At 38.1% G+C, this 20,646-nt stretch overlaps 1 protein-coding gene across 29 annotated transcripts in view; it reads left to right on the forward strand.

The window, feature by feature from the left end:
* Positions 1-20,646, forward strand: part of sgip1a (SH3GL interacting endocytic adaptor 1a) — an 86,445-nt gene that overhangs the window by 15,946 nt on the left and 49,853 nt on the right. For 17 of the 29 annotated variants that reach the window (XM_077198674.1, XM_077198678.1, XM_077198684.1 and 14 more), the window contains 2 exons: positions 2,402-2,426; positions 2,918-2,962. In XM_077198674.1, coding sequence (XP_077054789.1) covers positions 2,953-2,962 — 10 coding nt within the window. In that variant the 5' untranslated portion in view covers positions 2,402-2,426; positions 2,918-2,952. Of the gene's footprint in view, positions 1-2,213; positions 2,427-2,560; positions 2,963-20,646 lie in introns of those variants that run through there. The other 12 variants (XM_077198690.1, XM_077198689.1, XM_077198703.1 and 9 more) reach the window with 12 other exon arrangements.

Genomic DNA, 20,646 nt, shown 5'->3' on the forward strand with positions numbered 1-20,646 from the left:
ATTTCTGCTACACCGTGTTTATTGTTTTTGTCGGCTTCCCTGAGCTTTCCTCCCTCATTTGAGTTATTTATGTCCGTGAAAGTAGGTGTGTGTTTACACACCTACCCAACCCTTTTACCAACCCTTTTCTCCCCACAAATATCCTTTGACAAATATTTTGTACCCGAGGCGAGTTTGGGAGGATGTTGACAGAAGTTAGTGGTTGGTTGTAGATGATTCAGGATTTGTTATGCAGTACAGAGATGAATTCAGAAGATGCCCTGGATCATTTATTGAACATGTAGCATATTTAATCACATTAAATTTTAACCTCGTGTGTGATGTATAAAGAGTACTTTTCTCTATTTTAGTTACACTACCGTTCAAAGGTTTTTCTGTATTTATCAAAGAATCCTGAAAAAACTAGATCACATTTTCCACTGAATTATTAAGCCTGTTATAATAATAATAATAATAATAATAATACATGTTTCTTAAGCACCAAATCAAATGATCATGTGACACTGAAGACTGGAGTAATGTCAGTAATTCAGCTTTGCCATCACAGGAATAAATGACGTTTTAAAATATATTAATATAGAAAACATTATTTTAAGTAAGTCATTTAAAAACTTTAAAAAGTCTTATAGACTCACTCCACACTTTTAACCATAATATTTGTATATCAAAATGGAAAACAATGTTATTTTTTAAAACTCTATACCTAATAATATTGCACACAGCAATAACATGCCTTTAGTTAGGGTTGTTCCTGCTTATAAATCATGTCATTTTAGTTTTGTACAATTAGTTTGTACTTTAATTAATTATACTTATAGTTTACTGCATTAACATAAGGGTTAGACCTAAAGGCTTTATTTATAATCTTGTAAATACACAGACAAACACTTGTGCACCTGCACACTGGAAGGATAAGATCTGGTCCACTAGGAGGTGAAGGGGGTTATAGGGGTGGGGTAAAATGGATGGAGTGGGGGAGGGGACATATTCACAGGCTGCATCTGCTATAATAGGGAGGTTTGAGTCTGGGTGGGTTTTGTATTAGGGCAGACTGTGTTGATTAGGAATAATACTGACTAAGGATTTGACCACATTTTCTGGATTCAGAAGAAGAAAAATGTAATTTGATAAAACTGAAACTGAAAATTGTGTCTTTGTCAATGTCTGGATCACTATTGAACTTATACTCTCAACTTTTTTTAAATAAATAAATTTTTGAACATAAATAATTGGAAATGTATGGCCTACAGTGCGTTCAGGCAGGTAGACTACAGACAGAGGGCGCTAGAGACAGACAGCGATAAGGGGAAGAGAGGCTCACATGGACCAGAGCATGACTTAGGTGAACAGAAGCTTGAGAATGAAACAGTGTCTCATGTCTTATCCAAGCTTGGCTGAAAATAAAAAGAGTGTGTCAGGGTTAAAAATAGCCACAGAATAAACTCATATTTGTATTATTATTATTCTTAAGGAGAGATCTCCAGTTTAAAACAACAACTTAATACTGATAAAATATTCATATGTTTGTATAATTTATTTTCAGCAGCTTTCTCATTTCTGTTTGTCTTGTATATATTTCAAATAAATTATGTTCTTTTAAACTTTTCTGTTCATCAAAGAATTTAGGGTAAAAACATGGCTTTGACAAAAATATTAGGCAGCACAATGGTTTACAACTGTGATGATGATAATAATAATAATAATTGTTTCTTGATCACCAAATCAGCATATAAGAATGATTTCGAAGGTTCGCATTACACTGAAGACTAGAGTAATGATGCTGAAAATTCAGTTTTACCATTACAGGTATAAATAAATAAATGACATTTTAGAATATACACATAAAAAAAAATGTTTTTAGTTGTATTAATATTTCACAATTTAAGACTTACTGTATTTTTCATTAGATAAACACAGACTTTAACATGTATTGTTTTAATTAGTTAACATATGTTCCTCACAAAATCACCCGCCCCTTTTTGAAATGTTCTCAAAACTGCAGCTGATGCTTTTGGGGTAGAAAAAGCATTTTGTCAGGCCATCCAACCTTTTTTGTTGTTGTTGTCTTTTCATTAGTAATCCAAAGGGGGAGACCCACCTCCTCATATTAAATGAATCACCAGTCCTCACACAAACACAAAGCCTTCTCTCTCCTCCCCTCCTCCTCTGTCACAAGTCAGTGTATTGAGTGCTGGCTCCTCCCTCCATGGGGCAGCTACTCTTTCTGTCAGATGTAAAGTCACATTGATTGATTTGTCACAGAGAGGCAGGCACGGCCCGCCAGCTGAGCCTCAACGTGTAACTGTATCTCCGTCTGTGTGTGTTTAACATGGACAGTTTCCTGTATTTAGCTGTGTGACACCCAACACGCCATTAATCCAGTTCCTTTCTGTTTTGGCAGGAGCGGCATGCTGCACCATAACAAGGTAAGCTGTGTGGAAGTGTGTGTGTGCTTGTGTGTGTCTGCATGTGAATTCCCAGCGAGGACACTGACAGAAGCGTTGAACCACTCGCCATGTGACATGCAGCAGTGCACACAGGATTGGCTGAGCTGAGTGATGACCTCAGCAAGCCTCCCTTCCAGCAGCTCTCTCTCTCTCTCTCTCTCTCTCTCTCTCTCTCTTCCCCCATCCCTCCCTCCCTCCTTCCTTCTCTCTCTGTCTCTCTCACTCTGCTTTTTTTTCTGCCCCCTTTTGAGCATCCTTTGGTAATCGTGTAGACCACAGCCGCAGTGACTAGCAGCAGCATCCATGGCCTAAACGCGGAGCCCTAAAACATCCGACGGCCCGTCGTACGAGGGACACGGGGACTTTAAACCCAAGGGTTTTGGAGGCTGGAAGTGGGCTCTGGTTGTTGTTTTTTTACATCTCTTCATCTGGTAACCAGGGGCTTCTCTCCTCCCCTCCTCCCGTTTCAGGCTCCTTGGCGATAGAGGAATGCAAATCTGCAATCATGATGGAAGGTGAGGGCTTGGTCTATTTTTATCTTATTGCCTCCTGTTTGCCACTCTTTGCGTGTACGGCCCGGTGTGTGATTGCTTTAAATGCCATAAGCTGTCCGGCTATTTTGAGTGGCTTGACATTCCGGTAACTCAATATAGATCTGAAGGTGCTGGATATCTCAAACATAGACACACGCACACACACATGTAAATGTATCTCATATCTACACATGCACGCTTAATGTACAATAGCAGCCATATATGCTGGGTTTTTTTGTCTTTGTGCTTTTGCCTCACCCCCCTTTAGATGGCTTGTCTTTGTAAAGGATTATTTGGATTTTGCAGTTACGGCTTATGTGCCCAGCTGGCCGCCTCAGAATTCTCTTTGTATATAGAGTTCTCACACACATACACGTACACATCATACTGTAACGCAGCACTCATTTTTAATCATGTGTCCGCTCAAGGCCATTTCTTTAAAGGGAGGTGTTCATGTGTGCAATTCAGTGTGCGCATGTGAACGCCGCTGTCAGCTGTGTTTTGGAGGGAGAAACTGGTTTGTTTCACATGCGTGATGGAGGTTTTTATGTAACTGTTGGCCTGACGAGAACATATCATTTATTTATAACACTGGATCAGATAAACACAATATCAAGTCACCTGCACCCAAACACTGTTATTTTTCCTTCAGCATGAACGGTTGGTGGCGTTTCTTGTGCACAAAAATCCTGGATCAAATCTTATTGTTGAAATATGATGAATAGTGATCAATTAAGGGGATTTAATACTAATTTGTTTGAATAATTTACCTTTAATGGCACATATGTGTGTCATCCACCCCTGGTATATGGATTACAAGCATGTGTTATGCAATTTATTGAGGCATGTGAAACATCGGAACAGACCATTTGCTACTTCCTCATTCAGTGTGAATGACATATTAGGTATTTTAATACACATTATTTTTAAGCAAAATACTGGAAACTCCTAAATAATAAATAAAGTCTTCTTGAAAAGGTAAAACTGCTGAATCATTTCTGTGACTGTTATATTTAGGGGTAGGAGATGATTTGCTCAGTATAAAAACTATAAGTCTGTGAAGGTCTCCATCTCGATAGAAAACCAAACTTGTGCAAGTGACAGATCTCAGGGCTTTAGGTGTTAGGTAACGCTATAGCAAAAAGTGACAGCGACAATCACTGTAGCCTCAAATAGCTGTGACATAAAGGTGAATCTCTAAGTGTGGCTAGCACAGGCTTAGTGGGGTTAGCCATGCCTGGATTACCTGAAGGTGTAAAATAGGAAGGTAATCCACTTCACCCGGTGTTTTCAAAATTATGCTTCAACTCCAAAGCCTTTTTTTTTTTACCTCTAATCATGTCTGGTTGAAGTTGACAAATCCACCTTGATGAATTGCGAAAAATATATAGTTTTAGTAAGGAAATATGCATGTAAGACTGGGCGACTAAGATGCTCGTCTCTGAGGATGAGAAGAGTGGAAGGGCTTTATTGGATAGTTTGAGTCGAAGATCAGGTATCAGGTGTTCGTTCACAATGCACTTAAAATGAGTTATTTCTTTTGCATCTTCCTTTCATTTAGTTAATGAACTGTGCAACTTGTTATATTACAGAGATATTTTGAAGGAATTAGTAAACCTCTAATTGGTTCCTCATGTAAAAGTCTACGGTTTTCCTCTCATTTCTGCCCTAGACTTCCCAAATCATTGAAAATAAATGTCAGCTATATGGATCCCAAAAACAGAATATCTGAAATACTTGAGTATTGCAAAAGCATGGCAGAATCTGGCAGTATTGATGTTTCTTACCTCATGACTCCAAAGATATTGTAAGAAGTTCATAATAAAATGAAAACTTTTATCATATCATCAAGATGCAGCTAGTGTTGCTTTTTTGCTAACTCAGTGGCATGCAGTGCACTCTAAATGATGTGTGCTGTATATTGTAAACATATTTTCGAATGTTAAATGTTCTTTCTCATTATTTCTAGGGTTCCTTAATAAACAACAATTATCCCATGTCATTACCCATTATGTGACTTCTCTGCTCAGCTGACACCAATTGTTAGTGACCCTGGAAATGTCTGGGTGGGGTTAGACTAAGCTTTTAAATAGAAGGGCTGCCGTATAGACTGCTTTAAATAGTACGAGTGGTAGTGATAGTATTTCCTGTACAGCAGAGGTTTGGCTCCACCCAGCCCTATGTCAGGGATACGAGGATTTTCTCAAAATTTCTCCATGGTGATAAGATTAACCTTGTGGAAAATAAATAGGTTGTAAAGAGCTGAACACAATACTTTTATATTATAATATTTTTACACATGTTTACTAGTTTTGAAGCAGTAAGACCAATATTATTTGTTTGTATATACGGTATATCACTATGCGGGAATTATTAGGGTTTGTTGTGTAATGAATAATGTTTTTTCCTCCAAATTTTTGATGGTTTTATTGCTAAAACCAAGATGGTTGTATTGCCATCTTGATTTGCATGTATGATACCAAAATATGTTGCAGAATTGCAGCTATTCCAGTTGGTAAGACAGCATAAGACGATGCATCATCATGTGTAAAATGGTAAAATAGTTTCCTGTAGTCTATTAGAGTATTAACTGGGGAGTTTTGTCTGTGTGCCATGTGGGAGTCGTAAAAGAATAATTCCATTATGTCTTCTTGCTCTACTTTTAATGAATATATTAAATTGAGTAAAGACTAGCTTGAGTGCTTATTTGTTACTTTGTGTAGGAGGCTTACAGAATGGTGTTGGGAGGTCTTTCTTAATGCAACTTGTCCTTATTTTGTTTCTGTAATATAATTCAGTAGCTAAATCTGCTGGAAATCCCAGACTGGCTAAAGTTGCTTCCAGTTGCTTCCATATATAATATAATATAATATAATATAATATAATATAATATAATATAATATAATATAATATAATATAATATAATATAATCAGAGACAGAGCACTAGTGACAAAAATTACAAATGACATCTTTGCAAGATGTATCCCAGCAGAAGAGGAAGTGCACACTGACAGCATGAAAGGGCTGTCACTGGACTGCGGCGAGACAGAGGCCGGCTCTGGTTGATTTGGCAGTAACTGGAGTTGAGCTGCAGCAGTATTTCCCAACAGTGCCTTGGCATCTTCCCAAACTGGAAGAAGATTTTTCACTGTCCCGTAATATCAGTAGCATCCCAATCTTATTAGACAGTACTTCAATAATACATATAAAGCAATAGACATGGGTCCATACATGGAGAAGGTGCAAGGAAATAAGTGTAGTGCTTAACTGGTTTTGCTTCAGGACATAGAGTATATATATATATATATATATATATATATATATATATATATATATATATTAGTGCTGTCAAACGATTAAAATATTTAATCGCGATTAATCGCATTAATGCCATAGTTAACTCGCGATTAATCGCACATTTTTATCTATTCTAAATGTCCCTTGATTTCTATTTGTCTCATTATTTTTTCTAATTTTAATGCTCTTATCAACATGGAAAACTGGATCAGCATTAAGTTTGTTCTTAGCTGTGGTATCCATGTGCTTCTGTCTGAGGTCATCCATTGTAGAGCTTAGATCGGGCCCAAAAAAATCAAGCCCGACCCGAGCCCGTGCGCATTGTGTCCGAGCCCGGCCCGACACATAAACTGTAATTATGAGCCCAAGCCCGATTTAAACCCGTCAATTTTTTTCATACGTGGGTCGTTATAACTGACGTTCTCAACTATTTTCTATGTTACTTTCTCCCGCCCGCAACATTTTTGTCCCGCTCCCGCCCGCAAATACACTCTTTTTTTTGTAGGCTACCTCCAAATACTTTCGCCTACGTGTCGCCACCATACACATCAGCATAAATGCTCCTGATAAATTATTTGTTATTAAAGCATTAACACACAAACCACTGTTATAACATAAAAGCAAGCAGGCTGAGTGCATGTTTGGCATTACTGAATGCGCGCAAAGTGCGCTCCCTTAATAATTCCTAAAAAGCTGACATCAGTTCATCGCAATCTCACACATCTGTTATTATCAGTGAAGCTGACTGCACAATGCATCTTTCATAATATATACACTTTGTTTGTTATAATTTGAGGATTTGCCAGCTTACAGAATTCAGCACTGAACAAAAAGTCTGTTTTGAGCGGTGAGGGGAGTCTATTTTAAATGCTTCTGATGCTTCTTCATATGTCTGTGATTGGCTACATCCCTCAACGCTGCAAACATGTTATAAAAAGAAACTCTGGCCTGTAAATCGTTTCTATTTTGTTTTAGTTGTTCTTGTTGCTTTTCTGCAACATATGAATAAAAATGTATTAGTTTTTATGTTTTATTCATAGATATTTCTAGTTTGCGGGAGTCCCGCGAATCGTTTTATTCTCCCGTATCCGCACACAGAGTGAGTGCATTACCGCTCGAGCCCGCCCTCGCACTCGGCCATCAAATCTAGTCCCGCGCCGCACTCTATTGCGTTGAGAGTGCACGTCTCTAGATCGGCGTCTCGCGCTCGCGCCATCCACTCAAAACGTACCGTTAGCCTACTACTCTTTGGCCGGCGCGCAAGCCCAAACAAGTACGTGCGGCGTGCCTGTTGTTTTGTTTCCGTCTAGCTATCCGGTGTGGTGTTGTTTGCTAGGCCAAAAAGAGCGTTAATCTCGCGATAAAAAAATTGACGCCGTTAAAATGTGTTTGCGTTAACGCCGTTAATAACGCGTTTAACGCACAGCACTAATATATATATATATATATATATATATATATATATATATATATATATATATATATAGTATTACAGTGTGTGTGTGTGTGTGTGTGTGTGTGTATGTGTATGTATATATATATATATATATATACACACACACACACACACACACACACACACACACACACACACTGTAATACTATATATATATATATATATATATATATTTGAAATGTACCTTGTACTGGATTAATGTGACAAGCTAAATAGAAAATAGTAATCTTTGAGGACATTAAATACACGTGCACTTTGTATGATTTTTTTGCAGTGCCTGTGTCTGTCTGCACATCAAAAGAGCCACTAGGCTTTCAGTTCACTGTGATAACACTCTCCCCGCCCCCTACTACAGAAACACTCCATCCTTTGAAAAATAAGAGCCTTTGTTCAATGGCAACAATAGATTGGTCAAAGAACTAAGATGAACTTTGCAAAATAAGGAATGAAGCTGGACTGAATGATTATATCCATATACATTATGGAAATGCATTTTTTCAAGTACTAAGTGCGTGCAGTGTAGAAATACATTTACAGATTGCCATATTGAATGGTGGTTTGATATTGTGCATTAAGTCGGCAGAGGTGTTTTACTTTGATTAGCTAAACAAAACATCATTAAAAATACAATGACGATTTTAATGGCTATAGCCCTGGACTAAAGATTTTGTAGTATGAATAGTTGGATAGGTTTTGATGTGGACTCATAAAGTAGCAGTCGCCAACTGACTGTGTACATTTACATTGGCTTGTATAGGATGAGCATATAAAGCAGTGGAAGCCTGGTTATTATCTGTACACCTGTGTGAACTTGAGTGGAATTGACTTCATACATTCATTTAAAATTACTGTGACACCAGTTGGTTGAAAGCAGTTGCAAAAATGCCTGGAATGTTCTGAGAAAAAGTCTCGCATCATTTGTTTTCAGAGGTCACTGGGTTTTGTATTTGGTCTCTTAAGGCAAGGCAAGGCATTATTCCATTTAAGTGTAGCTTAAGTGACCAAGGGTTGTGTTATTGCATGCTGTATTTTCATAGTTCCATCATATATGTTTAAATACATTGGGGAAAATATTAAATATAATATTTTAAATACTATGATTAATTACTATATCAGTTACTACTAATTAATATATCAGTTAGTTAGCTGAAAATTGAGTAAACATGGAGGTGATTTTTATATTATTTATTGTTCTTTCCATCCTGTTAGTCTTTTATGATATCCTTCTGTCCAAAAAAAGCCAGTAGCTGGTTGCAATTTTTTTTTTTTTAAAGAAAACCCATAGTGAACATACATCATTCTCCAGGAAGTGAAATTTTTTGTAGGAAATTAAAATTACATGAATAGGTATGATAACTTCAACTTCAAGATTAAGTCTACACCCTCATGTAAACTTACTCTAAATCCCTCACTGAGCAATGGCTAACTTTAGCACTTTATTTCCATCTAGTTTGGTTCTATCCTGTTAATTTTCCTGCCATTACGTCAATAATTGTAAAAGTGTAGGTGCCTGAGCTTAAACAGAGGAAATTTATAAAGTATGCTTTATAGAAATACTTAAATTACAACAACACAGCCTTAGGACAAATCTTTTTTTTTTTTTTTTTTTTTTTTTTTTTTAGTACACAGAGTTCAAAATGTACTGTCTAACTGGAATGACTCCCAAATACTTTTTTTATGAATGTGAAGGTGATTATGAGTATATATGAACATCAGTCTATGACAGCAATTCGCAGGATTTACCTTGTCTTGCTATTGTAGCATATTATTTATGCATTATTAATATATTTTAACAGTTGGCGGGTTGGCGCAGTGTATGTCTGTGATGGGAGAGGTGTGTGTGGGTGGGTGTTTGTTCTGTTCTAGAGGCCTCAGATTAGACCTGTTTACCAAATATGACCCTGGATTAACACATCCCTGTTTCCTCAGTGGCCCCCAAAAGCAACTTGGGGTAAACAAATGAGAGAGAAATAAATATAAAGGGACTGAAAGGCACATTAGTGGAACGACAGGCTGACCATGGTGATATAGACAATAGTAGAAAAAATGATTACTATATTCTAGTGATGTCAGTCGATTAAAAAAAACCTATTTGACCCCACATTTTTCTGCAATTAATCACGATTATGAATTATTAATTAACATTATTAGATTTAAGTGTGACTAATATGTAATTCCTGTGAAATTTTGCAATTCTCGATTCCAATGTTTATACCACAAAAACTACTAGTTTAAGTAATATAAAGTTCACAAATTTTTAAAGACAAGTAAACAGTCAGTAATAAAATGAGAACAAATCGATAAATAATTACAAGTGATAGCACAAATTGAATATATCATGTAAAATAGTCTTCACTCTAAATGAATCCTTATTAAAGCTACAAATGTTATTCAGTCAAGTGCAGTGAGTGATTTTCTCTTTTTCTTTTGCTCTCTGATTAGCAGACTGCAGCAGGTTTATAAGCTGCTGTCACTTTAAGACACGATGCAAATGACCCAGATCTGACTTTTCTCCCCAAATATACTTTAATGCTAGCCAAGAAAAAAAAAGGGAAGTTTTCTCGGCTAGGATGTTTTCTTCATAAAAAATTGGTTTTCTTGGATATTTTAAGTGTTACACGTTACTACATGTACTTGCTATAGTAATAACAGTAAATTATGCATAATTACAAGTAACTAACCCTAATCAAAACCCTAACCGTAACTCTATACATAATTAATATTTCTCAGTACTTATTTGAGTGAGTACAATGTAACTACGTCACCTTAAAATAATGTGTAACCGATGCAGAAACACGTTATTTTTGACATCCCAACTATATTCATATACAATGCAATTTACAGGGTATCCTAAAGTACTGTTTGACTGTATACTGTTCAAAAGTTTGGGATCAGTAAGATTTTTCTTGTTTGTTGATTTTCTTTTATAGTTTTTTTTAAATGAGAAGGCATTTATTTGATGAGAAATACACTAAAAACAGTTATATTGTCAAATATTATTACAATGTACAATAACTTCTATTTTAATATAATTTTAAAATAAAGCAAAGCTAAACTTTCAGCAACCATTATTCCAGTCTTCAGTCTCACATGATCCTTTAGAAATCTTTCTATATGTTAATATTTCCTTATAATCATCATTGCCAAAAATTGCCGTGCTGTTTATTTCTTTTGTGGAAATCATAGTTTTTTTTCAATTAGAAATATTTGGTAAAAATATAAAAATGTTTACTGTCACTTCTGATCAATTTAATGCATCCTTGCTGAATAAAGGTTTTGATTTTTTTTTTTTAAATCTTATTGAAGCCAATGTGTATAACCACAAAATAAAGATATTTATATTTTCAATACTAGTTTACTCGAGTGTACAAACATTTTCATAATTATTTACCAATTTGAGATCAGTTTCATTCATCAAAGTAGAGTGTTAAATATGGTAGGGAAGGCACTCAGCACAGAGCAGAAAAATACTTCACAAATCATTTCCTGTTTACAATATTGGAGTTGATTATCTCTTTGCTTCCTTCTTCCTTTATTGCTGGTTACAGGCAGGGTTTGAAATTAACATTTTCACTTACCAGCCAATTTTAGCTACTAAATTTTTGAATTACTGGCTATTCAGAACTACTAGCCAAAACAAAAATATCAGAAATACAGCAGATTAGGAATGATACAGCTTATATTTAAATATAATTTATATTAATTATTCTGAATTATTGAATGGCTTTCAATTTTACTTCAATTGAGGCAATCATTATTGGCGGATAGCGATACCATAAAAATAAAATAGACATAAAAAATAAAATTATCTGTGAGTTCTCTTATAGCATTTAGTTGTGATTTCCAAATATAGCTAATTTTAAAAAGATTGTTTAATGGTAAACACAGCAGACAGGCTGTCAGTTCATAATCTTGAAATGCTAACAACTGAACATACAAGATTGAGTTATGTCTGATGCAGGAATAGGAAGCCATTAATGATGGACAGGAAGAGAGTCGTTTTTAAAGGAGGAGTTGTTAATTTTTATTTTTTTATTGATTTACTTCCATTACTTATTGATTAACCACTTGTCCAGGCTTATTTATACAGGCCTTTCCCTGTTTCCCTTTCAAACAGCCAACCCGTGTATATGAATAGAAGTGTCATGCCCATTCAAACTGCAAACATGTTTTGTTTTCTCTCCCTATAGGGAGCTTCATTTGGTCTGGTTTTACCTTAGAGCACTGCGTGAGCCAGGACTCACTACCCTCAAAAAATGGTACATGACGACCTTTATGTGAATGTGAACTATGTTATATGATCCTGTCATTTTGTGAAATGGTTTCTTGGTTTAAATGAGGGTGACTTGAATGTGTACTTCGTATATGACTATATGACAGAGCCCTGTTATGCAAAAAGTAGTCTTGCCTTAAAGGGGAAAAGCAATTTATTGTCCTGCCACTATGCTCTTAGTGGGTTGATGATTGAAAGCATTAGTTCTATTGCAGGAAGGACAGATTAAGTACCTTCTGGATGGACCTTGGCTATGATATAACAGGAAAGAGCATCTGTCATCAAGATGCATATATGACGCATTAGAGAGGACCCTCGTCTGTCTGTTTCCACATGGAGAGGCGCATATATGTTTCAGATATCTATAGCTACGCATGAATATACTGAATGGCTGTATATTGATCTGTGCAGGCGTGTGTGTTGGGATCTGGCGTGTGTTAGGGCCTGTCTGTGAGATGACTCATCTGAATGAGCTGTGCTTCTCACCGTGGGCTGGACCATCTCATGGATGGCAGATATGGTGCTGATCCACTCAGAGCTGACTGGCTACATTAGCAGCTAAAGCATGAGCATGAACTGCTCCAAAACCAATGATAAAATACATTGTGTTTTTTACTGATACGGCTTTGATAATGCAATTTTACACAAATAGGCTGCATAATATAGTCCAAAACTTTTAATATTTCATCTATTTCGACAAATGATTGTTGAAGAGAGATGCTCAACTTTCTGGCATTGTTAATCCTCAACCTAAGAAGGTCAGATTATTATATTAATATTAAATTGCTTTATTTTCATATCATTATATGAGGATTGCAATATTTGCAAACCAGTTACCAAATTATGTCTAAATACTTTTTTGGCCATAAACATTAAAAGCAAAAACAATTGAAGTATCTGGTTGTTAAAGGTGCAGTAACCGATTTCTGAAAAACACTGATGATATTTGAAATCATTCATTGCCCCGCCCCCAAAATGCATAAAGACACAATGCAAGAGTGGATGTCTCTTTTTCATAGCTGAAGGGAAGCAAAGTAAAGCTTTGCGGGGAAAAAGGGAAGATGACAAACAAACGACAAGGAAGAACAAAAAAGGAACATGCAGTACACAAAAGTACAGCATCACAGCAGCTCGATACAAACAATGACACTCAAAACTGTCCTGTTACTATACCTAACATTACAACAACTGGATATTTTGGTTCTGGTCATATCTTTGATCATATGCTGCTCACATAGGTATGGAGCAGAATCAACGCAACCTTGGCATCCATTTTCAGGCCTTCCTGCTTAAAGGCACAATATGTAAGATTTTTGTATTAAAATATCCTGAATTAAAATATCCTGACCTGAAGAAGCGAAAGCAGTATCTGCAGCATAATAAAAGTTGCGCTGCTCTTGAGCCGTGTCTCGCGCTCGTCTCTCATTAGCAATCACTCCATCGGCCTCGTTCTGCTCCCAAAGCACTCGACCCTTCTATGCTTCATACCACAGTAATGTTGATAATCTCATCCATGAATATTATTTCTGCCCAAATCCCGTCGGATTCTTTTCCACCGGCTGTGAGGTGAAGACAACAACTCCCATGATTCCACACTCAATCTCGGCGTCATCAAGCTACGCTTTTGTTTTGAATAGGCGACTGTGGCGAACAGGACGGCCGAGGGACGTGAGAGAACGGCGGGAGGCCGGTGGTGCGATTGCTAATGAGCAACACCTGTGAAGCACACCGGTCTCGCATCTCTCACAGAGGAGCGGAAGCATAAAGGAGGAACGACGACATTGATGATCGAGAGAGGAACAGGCCTGTATTTTAGTTGAGTTTTGTTTTTTGTATTTGTGTTTTATTTTAGCCAGCAGTCGTCCGCGAGGGGCTGCTGGCCGTTATGTTTATTTTAGGTAAGCCAGCAGCCGTCCGCGAGGGGCTGCTGGCGGTATTTTAGTTTGTTTTGTTTTATTTTAATAAAGTTTATTTGAATGTTCGCCGGTTCCCGCCTCCTTCTTCCCTGAACATTGCTACAGCGACCTTTAGCGAAAAACTACATATTGTGCCTTTAAGTGTCTCCAGTGCTGGAAATCATTTCTAATATTAACGAGTCCTTAATGTCTTATCTGATCATAACCCTTATTTTTCAAGTGATATTCCTCTGACCTTTTCTCTTTTTAGTAAAGTCCCTCAGCCATCTCTCTTTCTAAAGTCTTTCTTCAAATCTTCCTCTTACTCACTCTCTCTCCTCCCCATCATGAGTGCATACGCCCTTAGTCTCAGTCTCAGTCTCAGACGTCACGCGGATGGCCGTAGCCAGCAATGAGGTCACCGAGGTCCGGACCTCTGTATTTGGTGTATATAATAGTGTATATAATTATGATGGTGTATATAATAATTATTGTGAAATAATTGCCTAATATAGTATTAACACTGCTTTAGTACTGCAAGGATGTTGCACAGCACCAAAATCATCTTATCTGAGCTGCCTCTGTAACCGCTCGTCAACGTCAAAATATTTGAGATGACCAGTCATATCAAAGAAGATGGGCTTTATGTTCACACAAGTTGCGAATTCCAGTCAGCACTGTTGTGCGACACTTCAGTTAAAAGTCATAAAGTACAAGATAAGATGTAAGTAGCTAAACTAAACATTTCATATTTGACAGCTGTTTTAAGGATATAAATGTTAAATGACAGACACAAAGAATAAGGCAAACTAACAAACTTGTGCCATTCTGAATTGAAAATAGGCCTAAAATTTACATGACTCATGTAATGTAATAATTAGTAACTGTCAATGTGAGGGGATAAGAAACGTTAATGAAGCTGTTTTCATCATATTAGGTATAAGATTAATAATGGATTTGTACATTATTTGAATTAATTTAATAAACGTATCTACCTAGCGTTCGTAGCCTTCAGTAAATTAACTTGTCTAAAAAAATGATTAATCAAACATATAGGCTAAATATCAGTTGATCCTATGTTTACTTACTGACACAGACGAAAATGAAAAGACTGTCCATCAAAGCTCAGCTTTAGAAGGGAAAGAGACAGTAAGCGACTTAAAAGCGATGTGGAAAAAGAGGGAAAATTGCATGGAGATGTTGCCACGGACCAATCCGCTTTACCTTTGTTTTATTATTAAAGAACTGAATTCGATCGTTTTGATTTCCATTCTTCTCGTGTGCGTATCACTTGCATTACTCACTATCACAGGGTTTTAGTTCACCCAGTTTTCAAACTCTCTGAATAATTTATTTAGAGACTGTACATATTCAAACAGAATAATAAACTTTATTAAACTTAAATATATTTATATATATAAAAATTGTCATTTACTATACATACGTGTTCTGATGTCTGAGAAAATATTTAGGAAATGAGAACAGGTTTATTGGACATTCAACTATATAATATTAAAATACAGTATGTGAGCATGGATTAGGAGAGAAACCACATAAGGCAGACAGAATACTAGAATTGTGGTGACCTGAAACTTAAATGGGGACAGAATTAAATTGAACAAACAGATTTAAAATGAATTGTAACACATTAATATGGGTCATTCAAGAAGTGACTATTGATTAATTTTGAACTTGAAGGAAATTAATCAAATTGAACTGAACTATGAATTGAACTGAACTGAACTGCAAACTGAACTTGAGTCTTTTCTTTTGCCCTGTGATTCTGAATGCAAAGCTTGGATTTTTATAAACAACTTGTGAAGTTGTGCATGGAGCTTGAAATACTGTCAACTGTGATCTTTAATTTTTCAGCTATCTTTGGAAAAATGTTGCAGTCGGTGTTTAATGTGTGCAATATTGTTGGATTTGTAAACTGAACTGCTGAATTTTGAGGGTTTCGTTTGCTAAAAGTACAATGTGATGACGTCACACATATGCTAATTGATGCATGATGTCATCTAATGACATTTAGCAACTTTTTGGATTCATATCATAACACATTTAAGCTAAGCTTTTAGAAACGTTGTACACAGTGTTTGGGCTCATGGCATCCCGGACACCAATATTTTAACGATTCATAAAAGATGAATCACTGTCTGGCCATCTGAGATTACTACTTTTTCAGTAGAATTATGAGACGTGAATCGTGACTGTATACTAGCACCACTTGTTGTCTGCATTTGGTGTCTGATAGAGTGTTTGGACCGGTAAACAGCGATGCATTACTTCAGACTTAACAAGCAGATACAAAATTTGGGACAGACCAAGATCACCGTTTTATTAAGGGGATACAGATAAGTTATGTGTTTAAAACTAGTAACTTTTCATTAAAGATTAATTATTTGTTAAATAATGGTTTAAACAGATTTTATTTAATTTTTTAATCTTGATGTAGCCATATTGGTGGTTCATTTGATATGGAGGCCATTCCATGTGTAACTGGGCTTCGGATGAGTTCAATACTGACAATGGCTGTGGACCCCTTGCTGCTCTGTCCCTGACCCAAAGATGAGTCATCCTGATTAGGTTTCATTACTTTGCTTCTCTAGACAATAGAGGCTCCATTGATTTTTATCATCAGCAGTGAGCATCAGGAAAGAGAACGGGGCAGGAGAACAAATCAGCAGAATCTGAGCAGAAGGCATTGTGTAGCTACCCTGAATTGTGCTGAGTTTGTGTGATCCCCTCAGGCTACATCTAAATGAATCCGGATTCTTTTCAAAATGGCGTTTTCATTTCAAAACGCATTTCAAATCAGACATAAAGTTCTCGTGCTGTTCTTCTGGCACAATCACTTTACTAGAAATATATTTCAGTCAGTAACTATCTCATGTAGAGAGATTGGATTTGTGCTTTTGAAGCCAGTGTTCTGAACTTCTTTACAATTATATAATTTATTTCTGAGTGGGAGTGGAGCAGGTACAATGGTAAAATTAGTAAATACTACAGGCATGTCAGTAACTATCTCATGTAGAGAGATTGGATTTGTGCTTTTGAAGCCAGTGTTTTGAACTTCTTTACAATTATATAATTTATTTCTGAGTGGGAGTGGAGCAGGTACAATGGTAAAATTAGTAAATACTACAGGCATGTATGATACAGTATTTATGGTATGATCTTTTTTTCATGATTTGGTTACATAGGCTATTTAAAATGTTTTGCCTTTTACTGATTCTGCCCCCTTCACCTTTATTTATGTCAATTTTAAACCTCTTTATTTAAAATATTGCTTATAAGCATAAAGACAAATGTTCAATATAGATAGATAGTACTAAGAAAGTTATGAGGGACAGAGAAAATAGTACTAAGACTGAAAACTGTAGGAGAAAGTTTTTTTTTCATGTTTCATTTTTTTTTTTTTTTTAATGAACATCAGTTATGTAGTTAAAGTCAGCATGAAATGTAAATGGACCCTTTATTTTCTAAATATATCTTATTGGTCTTATTGTGAACAATTCATTCACAATGAATTTTAGGAGCTAAAATTTCCTAACTCAATCTTCTGGTGAAATTACAGATTTCTCTCTGGTGACGTATGCCGGACTTATCCAATTATTTAGTCCACTTAAACCCTACACCTTTCTTACAATCAACTGCAAGCTCACACTCAGATCTGCCTCCATCCAATCTACAAACAGTGGAAAGTCCCCTACCTACATTTTATTTCTTTTTAGATAATAAGTTTCACCCATACATCACAATACAAAAAAAAGATCTGTTGCTCCTTCCGTTACATCACGACGACAGGTCTTGTCTCTTTTCGTTTTGTACTCGAAAAAGAACATAATGGCCAGAATCATTTCCCAAAGTAGCTATTCTACAATTGTTTTTGTATCAAAAACTTGTGGCAGGAATATACAAAACGGACTGTGGCATACAAAATGAAAAGATTTACTATATGATGCTGGGATTTTTGTAGTTGTTGATCTTGCATTGAGGCCGAAGCAGCTGATCTTTTAATGTTCAGTGTGTGTGAGCTTCCCTGTGCTGTGACTCTCTCTCCATCTGCTTCTGTCTCATGACGCTCCATCTGCTTCTCAACAAAGAATATTCATTCACTGCCAGTGCTGAATTAGTTCAATGTGAAGATTGTCTGTAATAAACAGGATTTCCATTTAGTAGAGCTGACGCAGGGAATGCTAAATTGTGTCTGGCTGAAGACGAAGCCTGTGGTCTAGAGGATCAAGTAATAAAGTAAAGTGTGGTTTTAATAGATGGGTGTGAAGGAAGCTACATTGAAACTGTAGCTTGCCAAGCTATAAGCTACTCATAAGTTATTCCATTACTAGTCATGCTACACTGTTACAAAAGTAGTTAGCTAAACTACAAAATGATAACTAACATAAGTGAAGTGAAAAATAACAGTAACAGTGTAGCTTGTTTTTTACAAGTTGGAAATGTTACTTGTTGGAAAATGTAGCTTTGTACTGGAAAGGCTACACTGTTTTTAAAAATGCTAAGCTAAACGGCCAAATGCTAATAAAAAGATGCTATCTACAATGAATCAAAACACAACAAGCAAAAAACAAGTAACAGTGTAGCATTTAAAAAAAAGTCTACCTTGTTATTTGTAGGAAAAAGTAACTTTGTACTGCACTGTAAAAATGCTGAACTTCTTTGCAATATGCTTACATTGCTAAAAGCTAAATAAAATTAAGCCAAACACTAAAAAATAAAAAAATACATGTAACAGTGTAGAATTGAAAAAATGCTTTTTTTGTTGTTGATAACTTTATATTACAGTCTGTGGTTTAACACACAAAAAAGCTGATATAATTTTATGATGCCTAATAATGTAGTTAAATTAATAGTGTTACTACTTTTAGTTGCTCTCTAACACGGCAACCTACTAGTTTCTGTCAGATATCACCTGCTACAGTTTTATTGCCAATCTTACACTTGATTGGCATTAGCATTCATTGTGCTCAGACACATGGACAAAGACACTTGGTTGGTTGTTTCACTGGCAGTCAGCTTAAGGACTTGGCGCATGTCACATATACTGGCACGAGAGCTGTACTTCCCTCTTTTGTCTTACACAGAGTGCCCAGACCTCCACCAGAGATGGTGTGATTTAATTGAATTGCTTCAGATAGTTGTATTGTAACTTGCAGTAATGTATGAAATTACATTTCAATTCAAATAATGTACCTTTAGACATAACATAGCTTGTACTTCACTTTATAAGCTCTTATGAGTATTGTTGCTGAAATGCACTACATTGTTGAAAGGTATATTCTATGCATTTGACTTTGGGGATCATGTAGGGGCTATTGCAACTTATTTTGCAATTGCAAGCACATTTATTAATAAAACAAACAAAAGAAACTCAGACCAGGAACACAGAAACAGCAACCATTACAACATTAACAACTCACAAAGACAGGGCTGAAACACAGGGCTTAAATACAGGGGTGAACGAGCTAAACAAGATAACAAGAGGGTGTGGTTAATCAGAAACACCTGGGGACACTTATAAACTAGAAAAACTACAAAGGACTACAAAACATGACACAGCACAGGAAATAACTAAAGTGCACACAAGATAAGGGAAACACAGGACAGACAGGAACAAGACATGAACCCACACCGTGACATAGCCCTCCCCCTATGGGCGGCTCCCGTCGCCCGTAAAAAAAAAAAAAAAGTTCAGGAGTGCTGTGCTGGACTGGACCAGCGGTGAGGGCGCTGTGCTGGACGGGACCAGCGGTGAGGGCGCTGTGCTGGACGGGACCAGCGGTGAGGGCGCTGTGCTGGACGGGACCAGCGGTGAGGGCGCTGTGCTGGACGGGACCAGCGGTGAGGGCGCTGTGCTGGACGGGACCAGCGGTGAGGGCGCTGTGCTGGACGGGACCAGCGGTGAGGGCGCTGTGCTGGACGGGACAAGCGGTGAGGGCGCTGTGCTGGACGGGACCAGCGGTGAGGGCGCTGTGCTGGACGGGACCAGCGGTGAGGGCGCTGTGCTGGACGGGACCAGCGGTGAGGGCGCTGTGCTGGACGGGAGCAGCGGTGAGGGCGCTGTGCTGGACGGGAGCAGCGGTGAGGGCGCTGTGCTGGACGGGAGCAGCGGTGAGGGCGCTGTGCTGGACGGGAGCAGCGGTGAGGGCGCTGTGCTGGACGGGACCAGCGGTGAGGGCGCTGTGCTGGACGGGACCAGCGGTGAGGGCGCTGTGCTGGACGGGACCAGCGGTGAGGGCGCTGTGCTGGACGGGACCAGCGGTGAGGGCAGGCGCTGGGCTGGACGGGACCAGCGGTGAGGGCAGGCGCTGGGCTGGACGGGACCAGCGGTGAGGGCAGGCGCTGGGCTGGACGGGACCAGCGGTGAGGGCAGGCGCTGGGCTGGACGGGACCAGCGGTGAGGGCAGGCGCTGGGCTGGACGGGACCAGCGGTGAGGGCAGGCGCTGGGCTGGACGGGACCAGCGGTGAGGGCAGGCGCTGGGCTGGACGGGACCAGCGGTGAGGGCAGGCGCTGGGCTGGACGGGACCAGCGGTGAGGGCAGGCGCTGGGCTGGACGGGACCAGCGGTGAGGGCAGGCGCTGGGCTGGACGGGACCAGCGGTGAGGGCAGGCGCTGGGCTGGACGGGACCAGCGGTGAGGGCAGGCGCTGGGCTGGACGGGACCAGCGGTGAGGGCAGGCGCTGGGCTGGACGGGACCAGCGGTGAGGGCAGGCGCTGGGCTGGA

This window comes from Siphateles boraxobius, unplaced genomic scaffold (assembly GCF_051911475.1).
Source record: "Siphateles boraxobius isolate OS27281-9 unplaced genomic scaffold, OSU_SipBor_1 41, whole genome shotgun sequence".
NCBI lineage: Eukaryota > Metazoa > Chordata > Actinopteri > Cypriniformes > Leuciscidae > Siphateles > Siphateles boraxobius.